The 22,609-nt window shown below is 38.9% G+C and overlaps 1 protein-coding gene across 1 annotated transcript; it reads left to right on the top strand.

The window, feature by feature from the left end:
• The first annotated feature begins 607 nt into the window (after positions 1-607).
• Positions 608-19,519, top strand: lhx5 (LIM homeobox 5). The gene is made up of 5 exons (XM_088319722.1): positions 608-1,221; positions 4,391-4,614; positions 6,844-7,124; positions 10,427-10,592; positions 15,279-19,519. Exons 1-5 carry the CDS (start codon positions 1,049-1,051, stop codon positions 15,617-15,619), a joined length of 1,185 nt encoding a protein of 394 aa, XP_088175848.1. The 5' UTR covers positions 608-1,048; the 3' UTR covers positions 15,620-19,519.
• Positions 19,520-22,609: the final 3,090 nt, after the last annotated feature.

Here is a 22,609-nt window from a genome sequence, read left to right as displayed (position 1 = left end):
ATACAAAGAAATACTACAAAAATACGAACACAAAATACAAACTATTGTAACAACACAAAACTAAATATCAAACGTGCTTAAAACAGGAAGGAAATATATTAGTTTTACTTTATTTTGAGGGTATTACAGCCATTTTGATGAAAGTAATATGTTTTAAAACAAATATAGGGACATGTGAAATGTAGATCTCTGCATCTAATCATGATTGAGAAAAAAGGGATAAGTGTCCCAGATCAGTCCTTTGGCTTGATATTTTTAACCCGATGCGGCCAACGACTGCAAATAGTTGCGCACCCGTGGTTGAGGATGACTGATTTCTGTCCTCTTTGTTTTTAGTTGCACAAAAAAGAACAATCCAAACGCTGACTAGAATTTACAATTTACCCACAGTCAAACTGAATACGTAGAATATAATGTGAAAAAAAATGTCCCCACTGCCAATTTTTGAGGCCGTCTCGGTCCTGCCCATCTTGACACCCAGGTCCACCGGAGAAAACCACCGAGTTCGGTATCCATGACAACCAAAGCCGCTCAGTGATTGGCTCTCCGCGCGAGGGAATTAAAGCGCGCTTCAGCCAATGTGCGCGCGCGGGGATGGTTCGTGGGTGATGGCGGCGGCGACGATGTGGAGGTGGTAGGGGTCCCTTGCTCGTACACACCGCGTGACAAGCCGCCACGGTGACGCCAAGGAGCCCGCAGGACACGCGTGGAACTCTTCAAGAAAAGAAAAAACACAAAAAAATCCACGAGCACGCGCGCTTTTTGCGGGATCATCCTCTTGTCATGATTTGGAACAAGTCAGATGCACGCGCCTGATCAGGGCACAAACTCAAACAAGCAAGTGTGGAATTGTGGATACAGCACCCAGAACCGAACCAGAACCAAGGCTTTTTTCTGCATATCTTGAGTTTTTGACCTGCCGACGTAGGAGTAAAAGCATCGAGGTAGGCGCGGGGCAACGGTGTGGAAGGATCCAAAAGGCGGTTCTGTGTGGAGAGGCCTTCCGAGAAGGGGGAGGTCGTGCGTGGGCACTCCGCAGGCCGCAGAGATGATGGTCCATTGCGCCGGGTGTGAGCGGCCCATTTTGGACCGTTTTTTGCTCAACGTTCTGGACCGGGCCTGGCACGCAAAGTGCGTGCAATGCTGCGAATGCAGCTGCAAGCTGACAGACAAATGCTTCTCGCGGGACGGGAAGCTCTACTGCAAGGTGGATTTCTTCCGGTAGGAACAACGGCAACGAAAAGACGAAAATATACATAACTATAACAAACATTTATATATATATATATATATATATATATATATATATATATATATATATATATATATATATATATATATATATATATATATATATATATATATATATATATATATATATTATATATCATAGCTTGCCTCCCTTTTTAACTTTGATTTCGTATCTATAAACCTCAGTTGCCCCCCTTATTAATAGTTGTAATAAACCTTACAAACACATCTATTTACTTACGGCAAGACAGAAGATGTAGAACAATTGAAAAATATATGCTAACAATTTTTTTTCAAGCATATTTCTTAGTTCTTTCTCCACTTGCAGTAAATTTAGTTTGACTTATAGCAGTATTTTTCCCAGTACAAAAAAACGTACACGACATACATCATTTGAAATGATCAAAACCTGTATAAAATACGCAGCAAACGTATAAAGGTTGAGAGGTATGTAATCTGACTCTCGTGTGTTCCTCATTTTTAGGGACCATGTTTGCACTTTTTTATACAGCCTACATTTAAAGTCATCAAAAATGTTTTACTGTTACGATCAATCTAGAAAAAGTCATAACATTTAAAGGTAAATAAACTATTATTTATTTTTTTCCTATTGGGTTTATAACAACACAGTGGTTGGTCATTTTGAACCTAGGAAAACAGGACGGTTAAATCACCGTTAGACAATAATTTCAATAACATTTAAATCGATCAAAAACAAAAGTTATATGTGTTATTAATCTCGTAAGATTGTCTGAAAGATTTTCACTTTCTAATTAATGAGAAGTTTTCACTTTTACAGTTGTGCAAAATTATATATCCAAATTTCAAATAAACAAAATAATAAAATAAAATGACAAAAGTTAAATTGCATTATTTTTCAAAGAAATAAAGCATTATTTTCATATTTGACTCTCTTATCAAAAATATCTTAAATTTGACATTTTCACAGATGACTCCTGAACCAACTATCTTTTTAAACAGGTTTTCCTTATAAATATTTTGCCTATTTATTCTAACATTTTTCATTTCGTGTTTTCTATTTTAGGTCTTCTATTATGTTTATCCTCGTCTAACAGTTTTTTTTTATAGTTTAATAGTAATATAACCCCGGTCCCGTTTTTAACGAAACACGCCAATTTTTTTTAACAAAATCGTTGTGACAAATAAAACCAATTCTTTAGCCGTCTGTTTTAATTCACGTGGGTAATCATCTATTTTTAAACTGTCTATGTCAAGCGAGAAATTCAAAATAATTTAAACATGAATATTAATCGAAGCAAAATTCTTGCCACGTTGGATTAAAAAACACATTTACTTGCACGCCCTCGCTTTTGTCACCAAAACAAGCCCATAAGCTGCTTTAACAAATAATCCTAATTAAACCAATTTGTAATTCTCATCATGACGTTTTGAAATTATACTTAAAATACTTCTTGACGCTATGTGGATTGAAATAATAATTAAGATACTCTTTGCAGCCATGCATGTTGATCTGAGATTGATTTATTTAAAGAAACAATCACAGATGTGATTGTTGAGTGGTGCACATTCACCTAAAATGCTATTTTAAAACTGTCAGGATGGAAGAGGGAGTTTGGAGTCCGTATACCTGCACGTATGTAAATGAGTGTCCCATTAGCGTCCACAAGACTAATCAGGCTAATGTGCGCAATTGTTGTGCAGAGTGGACGAGCAGGCAGGGGCGTGCATGTGAAAGGCAAAAACGTGGAGTGATACCAGGCCACACATTAGTATTAAAACAATAGGAAGAGGGGGTGCGGAGGATTTCCCCATGTCATACCCCCGTTAGCACACTAGCGCACACACTCAGGTGGCCCTGAAACCAGAAAAAGCCGCTTTGTTTATTTATTTTCTCGCTGCCAGGTGATCTTTTTATATGTATTGGGGGGCATAGTGGAAAGGGGGACTTGAAAGTCCTCCCTTGCATGTCTTATATGGATTAAGAGAAGATTTCCACGCCTAAAATACATCCCACTCTGCCTAATCCCGCTCATATCCTTGCCTACAATGTCCTGATTGCCACTAATGTGTTTCGCGTGGATTGATTAGCATGCACAGTCTGGATTTTACCGAAATGTATTATGATTGTTATTATTACATGCCCACCTAGATGTAGGATATATTTTTAATGCGTGTGTGAAAGCCTATTAACACGATGTTATATAAATCGAATCATTATCAGTGTGCTTTTTTTCTTACATTTTTTGGTTTGAGTATTAATAAATAAGCGTTCAAGGACAATATTGAAATTAAAGGAAACAGTTTTCTATTGATAATAAGGAGACAAAGCACAAAAAGAATATCAACGTGAAGAGTGGTCTTTGTTTTATTCTCAATACCACACAAACCAGGATACTCAACATGCCTGTAAATGTACAGGTTTTTATCGTATTTGATACCTTTCGGATCATTTCAAATTGTGTATAAGAATTTTTGTACCGCGGATAAAAAGACCGAACTCGTTTTGCCCATTTCGACTCTTATCCGGGTCGTTTCGGTCACTGGTAGCAGAAAACGCCGTTATCAATGATTGCTAATGAAGACGAAGTCTGCAAAAATCCTGCACCGCTCTGACGATAAGCAACATTAAATATACTGTAAATTGTGCGGAAAAAAAGCTAAAATAAAATACCAACAGAATTTTGTTTGTGTTGTTTATTTGTTAAATAAAATCAACGTGTTTACACAAGTCATTTTTGTTATTCTGCCTAGTCTTTCTGTGAGTAAATAGGTGCCGCGTTGTGTGTGTTTATGTGTTAGGTTTATTATCGCCTGATACGGGCAATTGCAATTCATTATCAATTGAAAATTTGGCTAAGGTTGACAGGTATGAACCTGTAAATACAAAACTAAATCATTCATGACATCATTATATCGTATAATTTTCTGTATTATAAGTGACTATAAGTCGCTCGAAAGTCGCCTCAGAATTGTGCTATCCCTTGCGTGGCCTTTGCCTACAACCACCCGCCAAATTCTCTGGCATACTGCCCTGGTCCGTTTGCATAATCCTGCTCAACTGACAAACAAACGGCGACGCAAACAAAGACTACAGCAAATCCTCTTTTGTGTTAGCTCTTTTGCAAATGTTTTTCTTCTTCTCTTTGCCCACACGCAGGCGCTTCGGTACCAAGTGCGCTGGCTGCCTGCAGGGCATCTCACCCAGCGACTTGGTGCGCAAAGCGCGCAGCAAAGTGTTCCACCTCAACTGTTTCACCTGCATGGTTTGCCATAAGCAATTGTCCACCGGAGAGGAGCTCTACGTTATCGACGAGAACAAGTTTGTGTGCAAGGATGATTACATGAGCTCGACCACCATCAAGGAGGTCAGCCTCAACTCAGGTAAGAAAAACGCAGAAAAAAATGGAGCATTACAATTAGAATTGTCATTATTGCTATATAGGGTGAAGTTTAGGCATGGACAGAGGGGATGTATCCCCGCCATTATCGAGCAATCATTGCCCCATACCAATATTATGTGATCACTCAAAATGCGCTATGTACTCACCAATATCGAGCTATCATTGTCGTGTCCCCACCAATATCATATGGAATTACTTAAAAAATGCTTCACATCCTTACGAATGCCAAGACCAGACCAACACCCTTACTTTATTTAAATTGATAACGTGTTGTTTACAAGATTAGACGAGGATGAGCATGTCACAAAAGACAAAAATCAGAAAAAAAGAAGAAAAATGATGTTCGGATGAATAGACAAAATATGTATGAGGTTATAGACTGGCCTATGTTGTAATAATTGTGCAACACAGAACAATAGAGCATTGCAATTTGAATTGTTTTACATAGTTGATAATAACACATTGAATATTGTTTAAAACAATATCAGACGAAGAAAAACTTGTATAAAATACTCGAGGGAGTAAAATAAGACAATAAGAATTTTAGGATGAATGGGCAACATATTTACAAGGTATTGTGTTTAGACTTGCCTATGTTGTGAGTGCATCGGAACAATATGCGGAAAAAGAGAACATGACAATTAGAATTGTCTTTATTGTAATTGATAACAACCTGTACTAAACATTGTTTATAACAACATTAGACGAGGATAAACCTGTAAGAAAAATATCTAAAGGTGAACAATAAGATAAAAATAATGTTAGGATAAATAGGCAAAATAATTACAAGATACTGCTTCTGCTAACACTTTTCCGAATATGTATACTGTTTTCTCTTTCTTTGTTTTCAGGTTTATGTGGCTTCCCAATTATTTTCTATCTTATACATCTTTTTGTTTCGGGAAATTATTGGACAGTAATCACGAATCCTTGAACTACTTTAATGCATATTCAGAATAAATGACAACAACAACACTGGCCTATCTTGTAAGTGCATCAGAACAATAGAAACGCAAAACGTTTTTTATAAGTAAATGGTTTTATATCTTACCTGTTTTTCCGTCAACAAGCTTTAGTTCTTTATTTGGTCACGAATCCCTATTTCATAATTATAGATTTGATTACAATCACTTTATTGTCCCGGGGGTGATAGCTGTCATTGATGTAGACAACAAAAACAAAACAAATAACAACAACAAAAAACACAGAAAAATCGAAAGAAAAACAAATATAGAAAACACACACATACATTTTCAGATAAGTCAACTTTTTAAAAGTGATTTAATGAACAAAAGACATATACACCTCTATACAAACATTCCACTGCAATGTTGTTCTAACATAACCAAACTGGACAAACGATTCTAATTACGAGAAAATAGAAATACGTATACAGCATGCCAGGGGAAACATGAATTACCGGAAAATACCAAAATGTTTGCAAACCTGATTCGTTTTAATCAACTCCTGGTTGTTGGAAAGCTATATGGACAATATGTATTGTTTTACTTCACATTTACAGGCAATGAATGATATTTTTACCCGTGATTTTGCACTCGTGAATGGAGAATTTAGATTTACTGTACTGTAATGATAATAAAATTGACTATAAAGGTTTTTTGTTGGCTTTGATTTATATGTCATTCTGATAGTTTATCGACATATGCCTCAGCGACAATATTCTGTTGTTTACTGCATTATTTTTTTTACATCTTAGTTATGTTTTAAATAACAACAACTACGGTTGAAAAACTTTATTAACAAGTGTCTCTTAAGTATGACGTCATCTGACAGCGCCTATAAACAGTTGCCGCCATTACTCGTTGAGAGACAGAAGCGCAGTCTTAGTCAGGTCATACCTGTGTTATTTTTTTAACCTGCGACGCAATTTATTATGTTTTTTTCTGCAGTTAAAGTGTAATTACGCCGACCTCGTCTTGTGGTTTGCACGCTTTTTTTTTAGTTAAAATAGAAAAGAAAAAAAACGAATATATTTTTTATCCCCGCATTAGCTCGAAAGTGTATTGATGGCCACACGGTCTTTTCTCTTTAACCCACTTATCCCTAATTTTACAATACATGTTTGCAGACATTTTTGAATGGGCAATTGATTTATTCAGGTGTGACTTGTGCTACCATAAATTGTAATAAGATGCTATCATTTCTAAACACTCATTTTAAAATACGGATATTCCCTTATCATGCGCAGTTTCGTCCTGCACGGATCGGAGTCTGTCGCCGGACCTGCAGGATGGAGGTCTGCAAGATGAGCTCAAGGAGGCGGACAACTGCACGTCATCGGACAAGGAGACCAACAATATCGAGAACGAGGAGCAGAACTCGGGCGCCAAGCGGCGTGGACCGCGCACCACCATTAAGGCCAAGCAGCTGGAGACCCTCAAGGCCGCCTTCGTCGCCACGCCGAAGCCCACGCGACACATCCGGGAGCAACTCGCGCAGGAGACCGGACTTAACATGCGCGTAATACAGGTGAGGGGAATCTGCAAATATGAAAAGTTTTTTTCCCGCTTCCGTTACTGTTTCTTTAGCTTGGGAATGCAATCATACTGGGGCGATTTTAACAGCAGCCCCTTAAAGGAATTCATACCTGTTAACCTCAGCAAATTACTCCTCATATATGATTGCAATTGCCTTTATTAAGCAATAATATACCTTACTAACTCAACGCAGCATCTATTTACTCCAAGAAAGACAGACTACGTAGAATAGAAACAATTTGTGTAAACAAGTTTATTTTATTTACCAAATAAATGCTTGATTAAAGATAACACTTGCTAGTTTACTGCAACAATTTTAGCAACTTACACCAAGATGATCCAAATTAAAGAGGAAATGGGCAAGACAAGATCGATCCAACGAACATTTTAAAATTTATTTTGAAAAAATAATTTTTCAGTACAAAAAATAGTCGACAGCGTACATAATTTGAGATGAGCGGAAAATGTATTAGTAAAATGAAACCGTATACATTGACATGTATGATAATTTACCTTAATAAACATATTTTGTCTATCTCCATCAAATAAATAATGACTTAAGTAAAGCGGTAGAATTTGGATTTGACATGTTCTGCAAGCTTTAAATATTAAATCATAATCACCGAGTAATCCCAACTATTGTATATGTGATAAGATATTTTGAAATTGGTAAAATGACCACACTTTGATGGCCTCTTTGTTTACTTTTCTTCCTCTTAAGGGCATAAGGAAGAAAATTTGAACTCAAATCTCCCTTTTCTGGTCGAACGACTTTTTTGTGACATAATCTCACCTATTTGACAATTTGCTGCATGCTTTGATTACAACAGATTAAGAAACCAATGTAAAGGTCACGCTCTGTTAAAAAGATAAAGAATGTATTTGAGCAATTTCACCGATATTACTCATTTAAACTCAGTTTTGCCCTTTTACATAGGAAAACTTAGCGTTCAAATACAGCATTTAAAACTAATCCATGAATCCCAAAGATTCATTTTTTGCATCAAGATAATAACATACCTAAAAGTGTCGATATTTCAAACAGCCAAACGTCTTCAAATTAATAACTGTTTTGAAATGAGCATGGCAAAATGACCCTTGGGCACTTTGTCATTAACTTGCACAAAACCAATTATTAAATTTCTTTTTTAGCGTTTTTTTATAGGGCAGTCTTTTCCTTTGCCTTACTTTGCTACTGGATGGCGCAGGTGTCCTAATACATTTGCAAGGAAACAAAAGCAATTTTGGAGGGAATTGTTATTTTGATGAAAACTCATTTTTTGACCTTTGCAAAAGCACTTTTGTTCCAATCGTTCCATCCTCCATCTCCATGTCTGCAGGCATTCCATTTCTTATTATTTCCTGCCTGCAATTAACATCTACGCATCAGGCTACACACAAACACACGATTACGACACAACGTGTGTTTTTTTTTCATTGTGTCCCCCCCTCTCGTGTTTGTTTCAGTCACACAGCCGTGAAATTAGTCATAGGTGGTGGTCTTGTTTTAGCTGAGGGGCCACCGTACGCGTGCGGGAACCCCCCCTGTGTGCGTCTGTGCACGTTTTTGCGCGCTCTCTCACACGTACACGGGGAGTGTGTCTGGGCGTGCACAATGTCAGGATGATTAGCGCCGTCTCTGCCAAGTGTGATGTGGCTTTTTGTGCGCTGGCTGTGATTATCGCTGATTTCACAGATTTACATATGCCCCCCACCCTCCCTTTTTTCCCACCTCTGTGCTGTACACACACGTACACACACTGGTTTTGTGTGAATCTCCAGCTAGCCAGCCAGCCATCCATCCATGCTTGCATCCATGAGTGTGTTCTTGCTGCCATCCTCAATATCCCCCTACAACTTTGTGTGTGCGTGCATGTTTGGGCATGGTGATCCGAGCCAAAATGGAGGCTGTGTTAGGACCTCGCTGCTTGTGTTAAATAGCAATGCTCCTGCACTTTGTATGCATACGTGTGTGTGTGTGTGTGTGTGTGTGTGTGTGAGTGTGCAATCTCTCTCTCGAGGGGAGCAAAAGCATTTCCATAAAAATGTACCCAACACGTCAACGATTGTTCTCAATAAGCAGGTGTCGCCTCAATGTGCAATCCTGTGTGTGCGTGTGTGTTTTTGTTAAAGTGCATCACATTAGGACTGACTGGCTGCTGTGAACATACATGATTTTGCAGCACAGGCCAAGACAAGACACTGTTTGCTGCTCATATTTTTCACAAAGAGGCCCTAGGAAAACAAAAGGGGGGTGCGTTTGTCAACCTTGCCACTGGTGTATGAGCGGTTTGTATATTGGGGAAAAAAGTTTTTTGATTAAAATGTACATTGAAGGTTATTCTTGGGAATTTAAAGACAATCTGGGATGTGAACTAGGAGACATACATTCGGAATGGATATACTGTGTACTGTAACAATCTGAGAGAAAATTTACAAATCGGGGTCATTAGTTGAAACACAATGCATATTTTCTTAGAAAAACCTCAAAGACATGTGTGTATTTTTTGGATGGACCTCGCATTGTTTTGATAGACCCAAAATTAGAAATTCGAAAGGACAATTTAGAAAATGAATATTTCTCTGAAGGGGTTTTAATTATTGATAAGACAATTTTGGGCAAACATCTAAGACAAATATCATCTTATATAAGTGTTTTAAATATACTTTTCTCAAATTTGAAAAAGTCGGGTGTGTATTACACTATATTAACATAAAATGAAATTGTGCTGAATTCCTAATAAATCTCATCTCATCTCATCTCATCAGCCGTACCGCTTATCCTCATTAGGGTCGCGGGGGGGCTGGAGCCCATCCTAGCCATCTCCGGGCAGTGGGCAGGGGACACCCTGAACTGGTTGCCAGCCAATCGCAGGGCACACAGGGACAGACAACTCATTCGCTCATTCACACCTAGGGACAATTTTGACCGGCCAATTCACCTGAAATGCATGTTTTTGGAACATGGGAGGAGGTAAACATCAAAGACAGTTCGACACTAAAGACAGTTAAGTCCTTAACTTGGTGCAAGTACAAATCAAGGTTTTCATCAATGGTTAAAGGAATGAGTCTTTTTTACAAATTGGCCTTTAACATCCCTAAAGTTTGATTTGTAGTTGAATAAATTGATTTGTGAAATCTACATACATGCGGTTTTAAGAGTGCATGAATATCTTTTTAAATAACACTTTGTTTTTGTTGACATCAAAGAGATAAAAACTCATCCGTCTTAATTGGACCTACTTTCACTTGTTTTTGTCGAATTCAACGTTTAAACAATTCCTCCGCCGGCAGGTTTGGTTCCAGAACAGAAGATCCAAAGAGCGAAGGATGAAGCAGTTGAGCGCTTTGGGGGCCCGCAGACATGCCTTTTTCCGGGGCCCGAGGAGGATGAGGACCCTGGGCGGTCGATTGGAGGACCCGGACATCTTGGGACCGGCTGCCTATGGCTACTATGGGGGTGAGTTCTAAATCCTATTTAAAGAAAAGTAGATGCATTTTCTGCTGGTGGTCTCTCCAGTCTTGAGGTTTGGTGTCAAGTCAAAACTTCATTATTTGTATGTTGCTGACTATGCGGCCACTTTACCCCAATCATTAGATCCAAATCCGGCAGTTTATGTCCTAGGTAACAACAATCAATGAAAGTGTTTTTTGAGACATAGGACAGCAACCTACAGATTCAATAACATGATTGTTTTAGTTTAGTGTACCCATATTTATCGCTGGGTTACGATCCAAAGATAACCTGTGATAGACGAAATCCAGTCAATTGAAACCTTTTTTTAATATACAATTCTTCTACAACTACTTTATCAAAACACAAAACAACATTTTTTAAAGGTCCAAGTATTTTTTCAATGAATAAAAGTACCGTAAAATTTTGACTATAGAGCGTGCCCCATTTTAAGCCGCACCCAGTACATCTTTAAAGGGGGGGGGGAAAAAAATATGTACATGCATAAGCCGCACCTGACTATAAGACGGATGTGCCCACATTGAAGTATGGGATATTTACAAAGAAAGACGGTCCACATAAATAGTTTTGTTAATATACTGTACATTAACCCCTTAACGTTCTGACGGCTTGCCGGACTTTTGATGAACAAATGCGTGTCTGCACGATGTTACCAGTCACTGAAAAACGTCATGCCACATATCAGTAAAATGCTTAAATTCTTGGGATTCAAGATATTTCAAAATATACTCATCAGACAAACATGATCAATCTGAAACAAGATACCCGAAAATGATAAAGCTGGTTTGACTCACCATTACGTCCACTGGCCGTCTTTCACTTCTTTGAATGTCTGCGAAAATGGCTTTGTTACATCAAGGACAATCCATAGAATCCAACCGTGTAAAACAGTTATTCCAAAACACACGAAAATGCAGACAGATGAATAGAAATCCACCTAAAACATTTCCGCTTTGTTGGAGGTTGCTTCTTGAAATCCGTTCGTTTCGCCTCATTATTTCCGTTTACAAATATATGGACTTGTAACAATTTTCTCTTTTCGATTGACACCTTTTCCATGATGTGGGTCGGTTCATGCTAGTTTTATTCATCAACAAAGCACAAAGTTACATTAAACTTGCGTCTTCCTCGACACATATATTCCACCTGTCTCACTCTTACCTTTACTGCTCTGGTGCCCCTGGCGACCGTTAAAAAAATACTTGAATCGGCCGTATCGTTGCATAAGCCGCAGGGTTTAAGTTTGGGAAAGAAAGTTGCGGCCAATTGTCCAAATTTTACAGTACTTATATGAACATTATCTTTACTCTAACCACAGTCCCGTTAAATAACATTTCTAATCTTCAATGTGAACTTAAGCGGTGAGACTACCTAGCCAATCAAGATGCAGAACACAATGCCCGATACAGTTGAGTGAAGTAGTAAGACTGTGAAAAGTGAACCCCATTACAGCGAGGGTTCATTCTGTTAGAATTAACTTTAACATTCCAAGTCTTTGTGGACATCAAAGACAGTTTACTCTTTGATAAACCTAAAATGGGTTTAGCGCCAAAACCGTTCGCCATAGGTAAATCATTAAATTGCTTTAGTTATCATTAAAGTCAGATTGTTGGTAAACCATCACAGATGATCTAAAGCTGACATTTTTTCTAAACGTGAACAACAATCAAGAATTGATTTGAACATGGATGACCAATATGAGAATCAATTAGGCAATCTTTTTTTCTTACCACCTAAAATAATATTGTCATTATCGGTTAAAAATTGGACCGAAAATTAGATTTTAATCTTCAGTAAACCTGACGCAGGCGTTGTTTGTGGCAATAAACAAGGGGACAATTCAAAGTCTTGAATGCACCGTGAGGACAAAACCTTCATCTCCTGCGCTCTTCTCTTCGGCTTTCTTCCCTTGCCGCTTTTCAGGCCCCTTTGTGGCGCGCTTAGGCCCGCTCACCACCCTTTACAACGTGCGTGTGTGTGTTTTTGTCCATACGCCCCCCCACCCCTCTGCCGTTGCACACCGCCTTCAACACACACGAACAGCCTATTCCCAAGGTCGCCTCATCCGACAGGCTCAGGGATGCATTATTTCCATTCATCTACCTTTTCAATCAGCTGTTGCAGCGTGAAAATTAAGAAATATGACGGAATAACAATGGAGGGAACAAAGTTCTTCAGCAGTAGAGCCTGAGGTTCCGAGTTTTTCCCCTGTGTGTGATTCAATGGAATCATGCTGAGACATCTGCGTTATGAATATTTGGCATCAAACGTTTATGTCAGCACAAATCGAGGAGGGCGGACAGATGGGTTGCCGGGTAATAGAGGGATGGTGGCTAGTTAGCGAATGGATGGATGGGCTCATTGTTGGACGGATGGATGGATGGTAATGGGGGAGTAGAAAGATGATTCAGGCGCTCGTGGTTCCGCGCTGAAGGTCGGATGGGAAATGGATAACTGGACAATGGCTGGATGAGTGGAAGGACAGAACAGATGATAGACTGAGGGAGGACAGTAAGAATGTAGTTAAGATCTGCATCTTCTGGTTTGCCTGTTGACAAAAAATGTCTTTGCAATGAAGAAAATGTGGACAATCACTTGATGTCATTGCTTTTGTTCTCTTTGAGAACATTGTTAAGATCAATGCCATTGCCTAAATAATTTGTGCTGTCTTTGATGTTACTGACAAACATATTTGATAGCAATGTCAAAATCAACAGACATGACCTTAACCAGCTTTGCTGGTGTTGATGATGCCTCTGATGCTAGCTGGTACAACAGGGCTATTGTTGCAAAATCGTTGACGTATTTGTCACATGACTGGCAAATGATGCTCATCTGTACTATTATCTTTGCCACCTACTGTGTCTTTGATGCCACTTTGATTAAAAAAAATCGCTTCATTTATAAAGCACAACTCATTGAAAACTAAAAGAATATATGGTGTGGGCACAGAGAATGCACGTGAGGAAAGCATTTTTTTTATCTATGTTGTTGTGGAAAAGACTCATTTATCAATGAGCAATTGAAACGATTACCGTATATTACGGACTATAGAGCGCACCTGATTATAAGCCGCACCCACCACATTTTAAGAGGAAAACTGATTTTGTACTTACACAAGCCGCACCTGTATATAAGCCGAATGCGCCCACATTAAAAAATGTAACACAAAATTAACCCAAACCCGACTTTAAGTCCCGCGATTGAAACTGAATGTCCTTCATTAAAGTACACAGTCCAAAATTCAAAGCCGGCAAAATGAACGGAAATTATACCGGTACTTAAGGTTTGATGCAGACCTGCAGAGTCCGGGTCCCGTTGAAAGTAATCCAAGGAAAAAAGTGTATATTTCCAAAGGTAAGGGTGGGAAAAATATATATCCACTATTGTCCGCCGCCTCCACAAACACGTCTCACCTTTACTCCACTTCCCGTCAGCCCCCGTTGTTTTCGCCCCTTCTTTTTGATTCGCCCGTGCAAAACATATCAGAATAAGTCTCTAAAATAAATACATTACAAAAATATACAGTTGCAAATACATATTATACATGGTTACACATATTTACAAAGAAAGACGGTACACAGAGATTTTTCAAAGCTTTAATAATAATAATAATAATAATATAACTTTCATCCCAAACGGTGCCTGTGACAGGTAGCAACAAGCTAGCAACACGCTCGCAACACAGTAAACAGGTCTGTTAAAAAAACATACCGTACTTGTAAAAATCACGGTAAACCGTCCTCATCTTCCTCCTTAGAACCGAAGCCATCAAAGTCGTCTTCCTCAGTGTCGGAAATAAACTTTGTCATATAGACGTCGTCCCACGCTCCCGCAGCCGGACTCGCGCTGTCACTGTTGCTTGAACTCTAATCCACTCCTGATTCTGTGCCCTCCTCTCCGTCACGCAGCAGACCGGCTTTTCGGAACCCGTTTGTGATGGTGGATTTTTTGATGTGCCTTTCTTTTTGCATTTTGAGGGTATGTTTATGCTAATTTAATCCGTGCAGAAGCCAAGAAGTTGCAGTCTTCTTCGGCGCATATATTCCACCGGTCTAAATCTTACCTTTTGTACTCTAGCGCTGCTGTCGGCCGTTAGAAAAATTACATAAATTGTCCGCGTCACTGAATAAGCCGCAGCGTTGAACGTTTGGGGGTAAAAAGTAGCGGCTTATAGTCCGGAATTTATGGTAGTCAAATAATTGGATCATTATGAATTTGAAGGTGATAGTTATTAGATTTTTAACGATATTTTAACAATAAAACCTTATGCACCGAATTATTTAGTAATAAGCAATTTCATATGTTTTGCAGGGATCTCTGAAAATCACATGAAATATAGGTTAAAGTATTCACAGATGTACAAAAAAAAAATTGCCAAATACAAACAATTTTAGCTTTTTACACAGTAATGACGCCACCATTTCTGTCTGTTTATGTTATCGTTCGAGACAGAGATGCTATTGTGCATGAGCGACTCTCGGCAGAGATTATATTCACGTAGAGATGCCTCACTCTTTTGGAAAACGTGTCTGGGGACAATAGTGAACAATGGAATTCATCGTCAACTATTTCCATTATCGATTTTTGTTGACGTCGACTGATCGTTGCAGCTCTAATTATGTCAGGATTTACATTACATCTATCAATGTATGTCTTTTGATCCCCCAGAGTACCAAGGAGACTACTACGGACCAACGAGCAACTACGACTTCTTCCCGCACGGCCCACCGTCCTCGCAGGCCCAGTCCCCAGCAGAGTCCCCCTACATCCTGGCATCAGGACCTGGGGCCATGGAGGGTTCGGGCCACCTTCCCTCGGACGACCAAAGGTTCACGGACATGATCTCTCACGCCGAGACGCCCAGTCCCGAGCCAGGCTCGCTGCAGCCGGTGCCAGGAGAAGCTTACGGGGGCGGGCCCAGTCCTCCTTTCTCCCTCACCAGTAACTCCAGCTACAGCGCTCCCATGTCCCACCAAGGGCCTGAGATGGGTGAAGCCGCCGCTTGGTGAACCCCCTTGGGGAACGGAGCTACTTTTTACCAAGAACGGATCACTTTGGACAGCTGGACTCTTGCTTAGAAGTGTAGAGACGTTCCCCACAAACTTTCTTGGAATACCGGACTTGAACTATTTACCACAAAAGACTATGATTGATTCCATCTGGCATCCCAGCTAGCGTGGGAGCACAGTAGACACTACAGCAAAGATGACTTTTTCTTTTCTTCATCTTAATTTTCTTCCTCTTTGAAAGGCGCAGCGTAGTCGCTAAATCGGTGCACTGTAGTCTGAGCAGCAACTTCAGTGCCGCGAACTGAGATAATTAGATACAAACGTCGCTTTTTGACACATAGTGAGTGTCCGTTGTTTTAACGTCACGTCCTTCCCCCGAGACCACCCCAAATGTCTATTTACTCCGGTTTTCTCCAAGGCACGTGTCTTACGTTTGAAAGAAATTCACAACCTATACAAAAAGACCCCCCGTCGTATAATGCTTCCTCCTCCCAATAAATTACATTTTGTCATCCTCTCAACTTTCTAATTAGCTTAAACAAGAGGTGTCAAACTCCCTTTCAGTGTACTAGTGGTTTCCTTAAAAGGGTCAACTTGACTGTGAAAATTGTATGAACGTATTATCAACTCGGCATACTGTTAGCATGACAGCATGCTAGGTTAGCGTGCATCAAGTTGTTGCTCGATATATACATATTATTTTAGAGGATTTCAATACCCTTTACCTTTGTGAATCATTATGACCTGAATTCGATAATAAACACTGTTTTATTTTTAAATAGCAAAGCTATATATCTCCCCATTATAATGCAAACAAAATGTTTGTTTTGGACTAATAATATGACACAACTTAAAATGTACTACTACTTCTTCCTAAATTATTTCAGAAATTGTTCAATGTATATTGACTGACAACTGAGTATTCAACTGTAATAATGTTAACAGAAATTATTTGTTTTTGGGTTGGTATGTGAAAAAAAGAAAGCTGAAAGCCTTTTAGGAAAAAAAGGAAAGAAAGTGCACTTTATTTGCTTTTGAGGACCATGAAAAATATGTAGCAGGGAAGTTTGCCCTCCCCAGGCCTTGAGTTTGACACCTTAGGTTTAACCAAACGTATACAACAAACTGAGATACCAAGATCCATGAATGTTGAAAGTCATATTCTCGCACTTGTCGAAACACTTTCCAAACTAACAGCCCAGGCTAAAACTCAATTCACCCCTAGCAAAAAAGGCCTCAAATCTCTCATTTAGACAACGTAGTGTCCCTTATTTGATGAATGAAGAACCACTAGTTCGGGCATTTCAAACATCACCAGATCTGGCCAGTTGGATGATAAATGTCTGATTATGTCAACAAAAGAAGCGAGTCTTTTGGCAGTTTATATCAAATGTTTAGATTTTTTTTTTTAAAGAAATGCAAACAAATGGCTCTCTCCGGCCACCAAAGGGCAATATTGAGTTTGTATAGCGTGGCAAGTTGGTTCAGGTGTAAAACTGCATTCACTCAACTGTTAAAATAAACCAGTTAACACATTACATGAAAAAAAAGAAAATATTTTTTCCCCATTGATCATGAATAAATGTGTTGTGTTTAGAGAAAACCCCTCGTCATCATTACACTATGGAAGGTAGGTTATTATTATAGGCCGAATAATGAAGCAAAATGCTGAAAAACAAAGGTACAAATTTCGGAGTTGAGTTACTTTACTGATCTGGCCCAAGTCAGAAGAGAAAGTCTGCATCCAGCCCCAGAGCCAAACTGAGTTTGACGTCCCTGAACTAGTTAATTTCGACAGGTAGTATTGTAGCCTGTAAAGATACCCTGCAAAAATCCCAAAACATCAGTGGCTAATACACATACATTTTAAAATGCTGGCTTGCTTTGCTAACACCCATAAAGACTACTTTATTCAGGGTTCGTACGGGTGTTTGAAATCTTTGATAATGCTTCAGTTGTAAAGTTGTTTTCAGGGATTGAAAAGTGCTTGAATTTTGGATGAAGTGCTTGAAATTGTTGCCATGTTTCACAACGAGTCTGCTTAAAATTGACACCGACACAACTCTCATGCCTTTGCATTTCTTCCCTCGTGATTACCGGCAGCTGATATTAGTTTGTAGGGCATTGTCCAGTGAACCATCATCGCCCCCTACGGCTCACACCCAAGATCACAGGTGCATGCCACACCTAAACAGGGCACTATCAATGTAAATAGTGCAACGATAATTGATCAATTGTGGACATTTATTACAGACCATGCAAAAAATGAAGGTAGAGTTCCCCAGGGGTAAATTGTAATGGGAAGAATTTCCCGCAACTGAAAATGTAAGCTACATATTACCATCATTTCTACCCGACATACATGGGGACCGATTTGTCTTGAAAATATTTACACCTTTACTATTTAGATCCACAAATATATTAGCAATTCACTCAAGAACCAAAAAAACATTTTCAATGAATGCACTTGCAATATTAGAAATTATATATGTAAATTGCAGATATATTTGTGGCTCTGCCAAATACACGAATCACACCGGATTTTTCTTAAAATGGTATTGGAGAAGCTGGAAAATTGGCTTGAAGCTCTTATGAAAGTGCTTGAATTTGGCCATAAAAGGTAAACAAACCCTGTTTTATGCAAGTTGGAGCTCTATATTTTGAGCTAGTTGAAGATGGGACACAGGGATCTGGGTTTTAATGTGAATGACACCCAAAGCTCCCTTTAATGTATAGAGTAAATGTGCAGGGGATGTTGCATTATTTTTAGTGTCATATTTCCTTCTTTTGTTTACTGCAGCTAAAATAATGACCCAGTAGCCCATCTCTCTCAGTAGCTTGAACCTGGCATCGACTGTGTCCCCTTTGGATCCGGGTTCGATTCCTTCCCCAATTCGCGTTCTACCCAACCCAACGGGTTGAAAAGTGAGACTTTTTCAGAGAAAATATGAGAAATTGTAACCTAATACAGATATGTTGGTAGATCATTTGGATGAAAAGGACCAACGCGCACTCTACAACACACCGATCATATGTTAAAACAAGAGCGTCTGCACCTTTATTCCCACGTACGCGCGCAAGCAGGCGGCCCTGATTGTTGTGGCCCCTGCACGCCTGACCTTCCTTTTGTCGGGGTCCCTTTTTCACAAGACATGTTTTAATGGAAATGATTTTCAAAAGCACACTGAAGCCATAATAGAGAATCTCCTTCAACAGCTGAGGTCTCCTGCCTCTTGAAGGGAGCAAACAAAAGAGGGGCCACGCAACATCTGTGGCGGGCCACACACCCCGCCCCCTCCTCACCCTGGACAGCCCCCCGCCCCTTTTTTTTATACTCCCCTCCACTTTCTCCCCACCTCGGCTTTCGGGTCTCTATCACCACCTAGCGAGTGGCTGACGGTTTTTCTTTTCTCACCCCGCGTCTCGGCTAAAAAGGACCTTATTTTGTTTCCGGGTTCGTCTTGTTTCTTTTGATTCCAAATTTTGGATGTAAAACGTGAGTAGAGGGATGGATGTGTGTGTGCGTATGTGTGCATGTTGTCTTATTTCCATGTAAATAGCACTGGTAATAAAAAATGTCTCTTACAACTTGATGCATTTTTTTTAAAAAAAAGAAGCTTTTCTATGTGTCGGGAAACGCCACCAAAAGTGAATTCAATGTGTTTTTGCTACAAAATACAGTAGTACCTTGGGCTGCAACAACGAATCGATGAAAATCGATTATTTAAGGCGTTGGAAACGATTTCAATGGAGTCGTTGCATTTGCGATTTATGCGGCACTCAGCACGTTAATTCAATGTAAATCAGAGAGTGCATTGAATTTCCCTTTGATCCAGGCGAATAACTTGCAATGGCGCCACCAGGGGTCGGTCACCTTTATAAATCTGTTGGTCACCCCGCTTGCCAGTATATCGTTAAATTGTTTTAGCATCAGTTATGGCTTTTAGTTTTGGTGTGCTACCCTAAGATTTTGAGTGGCCCAATCCGGCCACCTCTATGAAAAAATTACAAAGACATCACTGCAAACTTGTAGTAGCACTTTCGTCCAGCAGAGCGTGCCCTGAGACCAAATTTTATAATAATAATAATAATAATAATAATAATAATAATAATAATTTCCTTGTATTGTCATTCTGTGTAACAATGTACACAGAACGAAATGTCGATTGCACCTGACCCGTTGTAGCGAGCCGATGCAGCCGCAGCCAACAGAGGGCGCCGCCGACCACTTTTTAAGTCTTAGGAATGACTCGGCCGGGGCGCGAACCACCGACCTCCCAGTCTCAAAGCGGGCGCCTTACCATTTTGATGCATGAAGTAATCTTGATCCAAATCCAACTGTATTTATACAGAACTTTTCAGACACTAAAATCCAACTCAAAGTGCTGTATGAAAATATTCAATGTACAATAAGATGACGTCCAACGTTGTGCTTTCTCCTTTTTGCAATCCATAAAAAAAGCATCTCACATATTTGCAGGTGTATAGCATAAATTTGTATGTATTTTTGTTAATTGTTAGGATATTTGACAACAACTTGGACTTTTAAAAACATTTTATATAATAGAATATTCTGTTGTTTTGTGATCTATTTTTGTATCTGTCGGATAGAAGAGGAAATTAAAAATGTGGTTTTAAAAAATGTAAAAGATTCATCGAGTAATTGAAAAAAGAATCGTCCGGCTCCTTGATGATTAAATAATAATACATATTTAGTAAGTTTTTAAGTAGTACTCAATACTAAATTGTGTGTTTGGTAAACTTAAAAACTGATTTCACTGACCTTGAAATTGTTTTTAGGTACTTGAAAACATCAACGATAAATTTTGAAGTGTCAGTTTGTGTAATTGAGCGCCTCCTAGTGAAAAAACATTCATGACCAAGTACTACATTGATTAAAAAAATAGAAAATAATACACGGGTTAGATCCCTACATTTTTCTACTATACTCGTAAGTTGAACTATTTGATTTAATTTAACTAACATGAGCCTCACCTAAAAGGAGCTGACGTAATTGTCCACCATCTGATTGGCTCTTGAAATTATCTATCAGTTACATAAGCCATTCCTCTACAGTACTCAGACGTCAGCACTGTTGATTCTGAAGTCCTTGGGCAGATTTCTCACATACTGACGACGCAGACTAGCTAAAATCCGATTGGATGAAAACTATGACCTAAAACCATCGGAAAAAGTGTGACAAAATGGATAAAACATACGGAGAATAAGTTATAAACATGTAAACACTTTGAAAAAAAATACATTTAAAATGAAATTGATATGTGTTACAATTATCTGTTTAATGTTAGGCCAGCAGAGAAGGCCTTGCTGGCCCAGACGGTCCACTGGGGCCCACATGTATTTTTCATTGGGGTGAGGTGCAAGGGGAAAGCATATTCAAACATCAAATATTCATACTAATGCGATTTTAATAATTAATTTCCCATTTATTTCATCATGGGTATTTTAAAAGAGAAACGTCCACCTCATTGGGTGCTTAGGAGGCACATTAAAGGAGACAGTGTGTGTTATTTAGCGCGTCCTAGTGGTAAAAAAAACAACAACTTAATTAAAGAAAAACATATTTTGATTTAAATAATAAGCAAAAATACATCATATATATATGCATATTTTTTAAAATACTTGTTGATTGAGAAATATGTATTTATTTTACATTATATAAGGCTTACCGACAGGTAGCTTTCTTCTTCTCTCCCCCTTTCTTCATATCTTCATTTTTCTTTTTTATTCCTGATTTATTCTTCAGGTTTTTTTTATTTTATTATATTATCTTTTTCTGTCTTTCTTTTTTCCACCTTTCCCTCCCTTTTCCCTTTTCCTCCATTCTTTTTTCTCCCTTTATTCTTTTTATTACTTATTTGTACTTTTCTTTTTCTCTGATTGTCCTCTTTTGGTCTTTTTTTTCCTTTGTCTTTTCTTTTTCTCTTTTCTCTTGCTTTCTTCTTTTTTGTCCTTTTCCTTTTTTGTCTCATTTTTCTTTTGCCAAAATGAGAAGAAAAACACTCACTATGAGTCTACGTAGTTTGTATTGTTCCTTGTTCCATTTAGCACTTGTTTATCAATTCGAAATATACAACACAGCGATATCTAGAAGTCAAATTTTATACACTGTCCCTTTAACAAGTTTTCTTCCTTGGAATTTCCCCCAAATAAAGGGAAAAAATCGAATTCACTTCCTTCACCCACTCCCCCCAACCCCATCATCGTACTATTGCCCTCCTCCCCCTCGCCTCGCTGTTGGCCAGGTGGGTGGACGGAGTGGCCCGGGTCCGTACTCATTTTCCACCTGACTGCCTTTAATGTAAAAGCTAATGTGAGAGGAGACAGCCGGATTCTCACACAACACACACACATAAAGGCTCTCTCACACACACAAGCGGAAAGCCAAAGTAATCTTCAGCATCCAGCCGGCCCTTCTCGAGATGCTCCTTTAGAAAGGTCTTGCCTCCTCGCCCCCACAAAATTGGACTGTCGGAATGAGCGAGAAATGCGTGGTAAGTCGCATTGTATCGACGTATCTTAAAAGACACAGAAGCCTTGCCTTTTTTTCACCCTCTCTCAGAAAATTCAATACTTATAGCCTTATTCGTGGACCATGTTTTATGATGAGAAAACCCTCTCTAAAAAAAGAAGACGACCCAAACTCATTCACTACCATTAACGCCGAAAAGTATAAACGATGCACTTTATTGTAAATTCTGGACAACATGCACCTGATTAAAAGGCGCATGTGCAAACTCAAGAAAAAAAAAACATTTTTTTTTTGTACAGGCCACAGCAGATATTAAGCCTCAAGCTTAAACAGCCATAAAAATAAAATCGTTTATGTCCATTTGTCATTTAAAAGAAAAATCAGCGGGGAAATGTCTAGTACAGAAAAGTAACACATTGAATCACAATTAAGACCTTAGCAGACTATGTCTTCCACTGTCAATATTAATCAATTTGGCATTAACATATATACAGGAG

Source organism: Urocampus carinirostris, chromosome 16, assembly GCF_059441175.1.
Source record: "Urocampus carinirostris isolate Australia breed hairy pipefish chromosome 16, RoL_Ucar_1.0, whole genome shotgun sequence".
NCBI classification, from domain to species: domain Eukaryota; kingdom Metazoa; phylum Chordata; class Actinopteri; order Syngnathiformes; family Syngnathidae; genus Urocampus; species Urocampus carinirostris.
The sequence above is the reverse complement of the archived record's forward strand: the minus strand, read 5'-3'. Positions and strand labels throughout refer to the sequence as shown.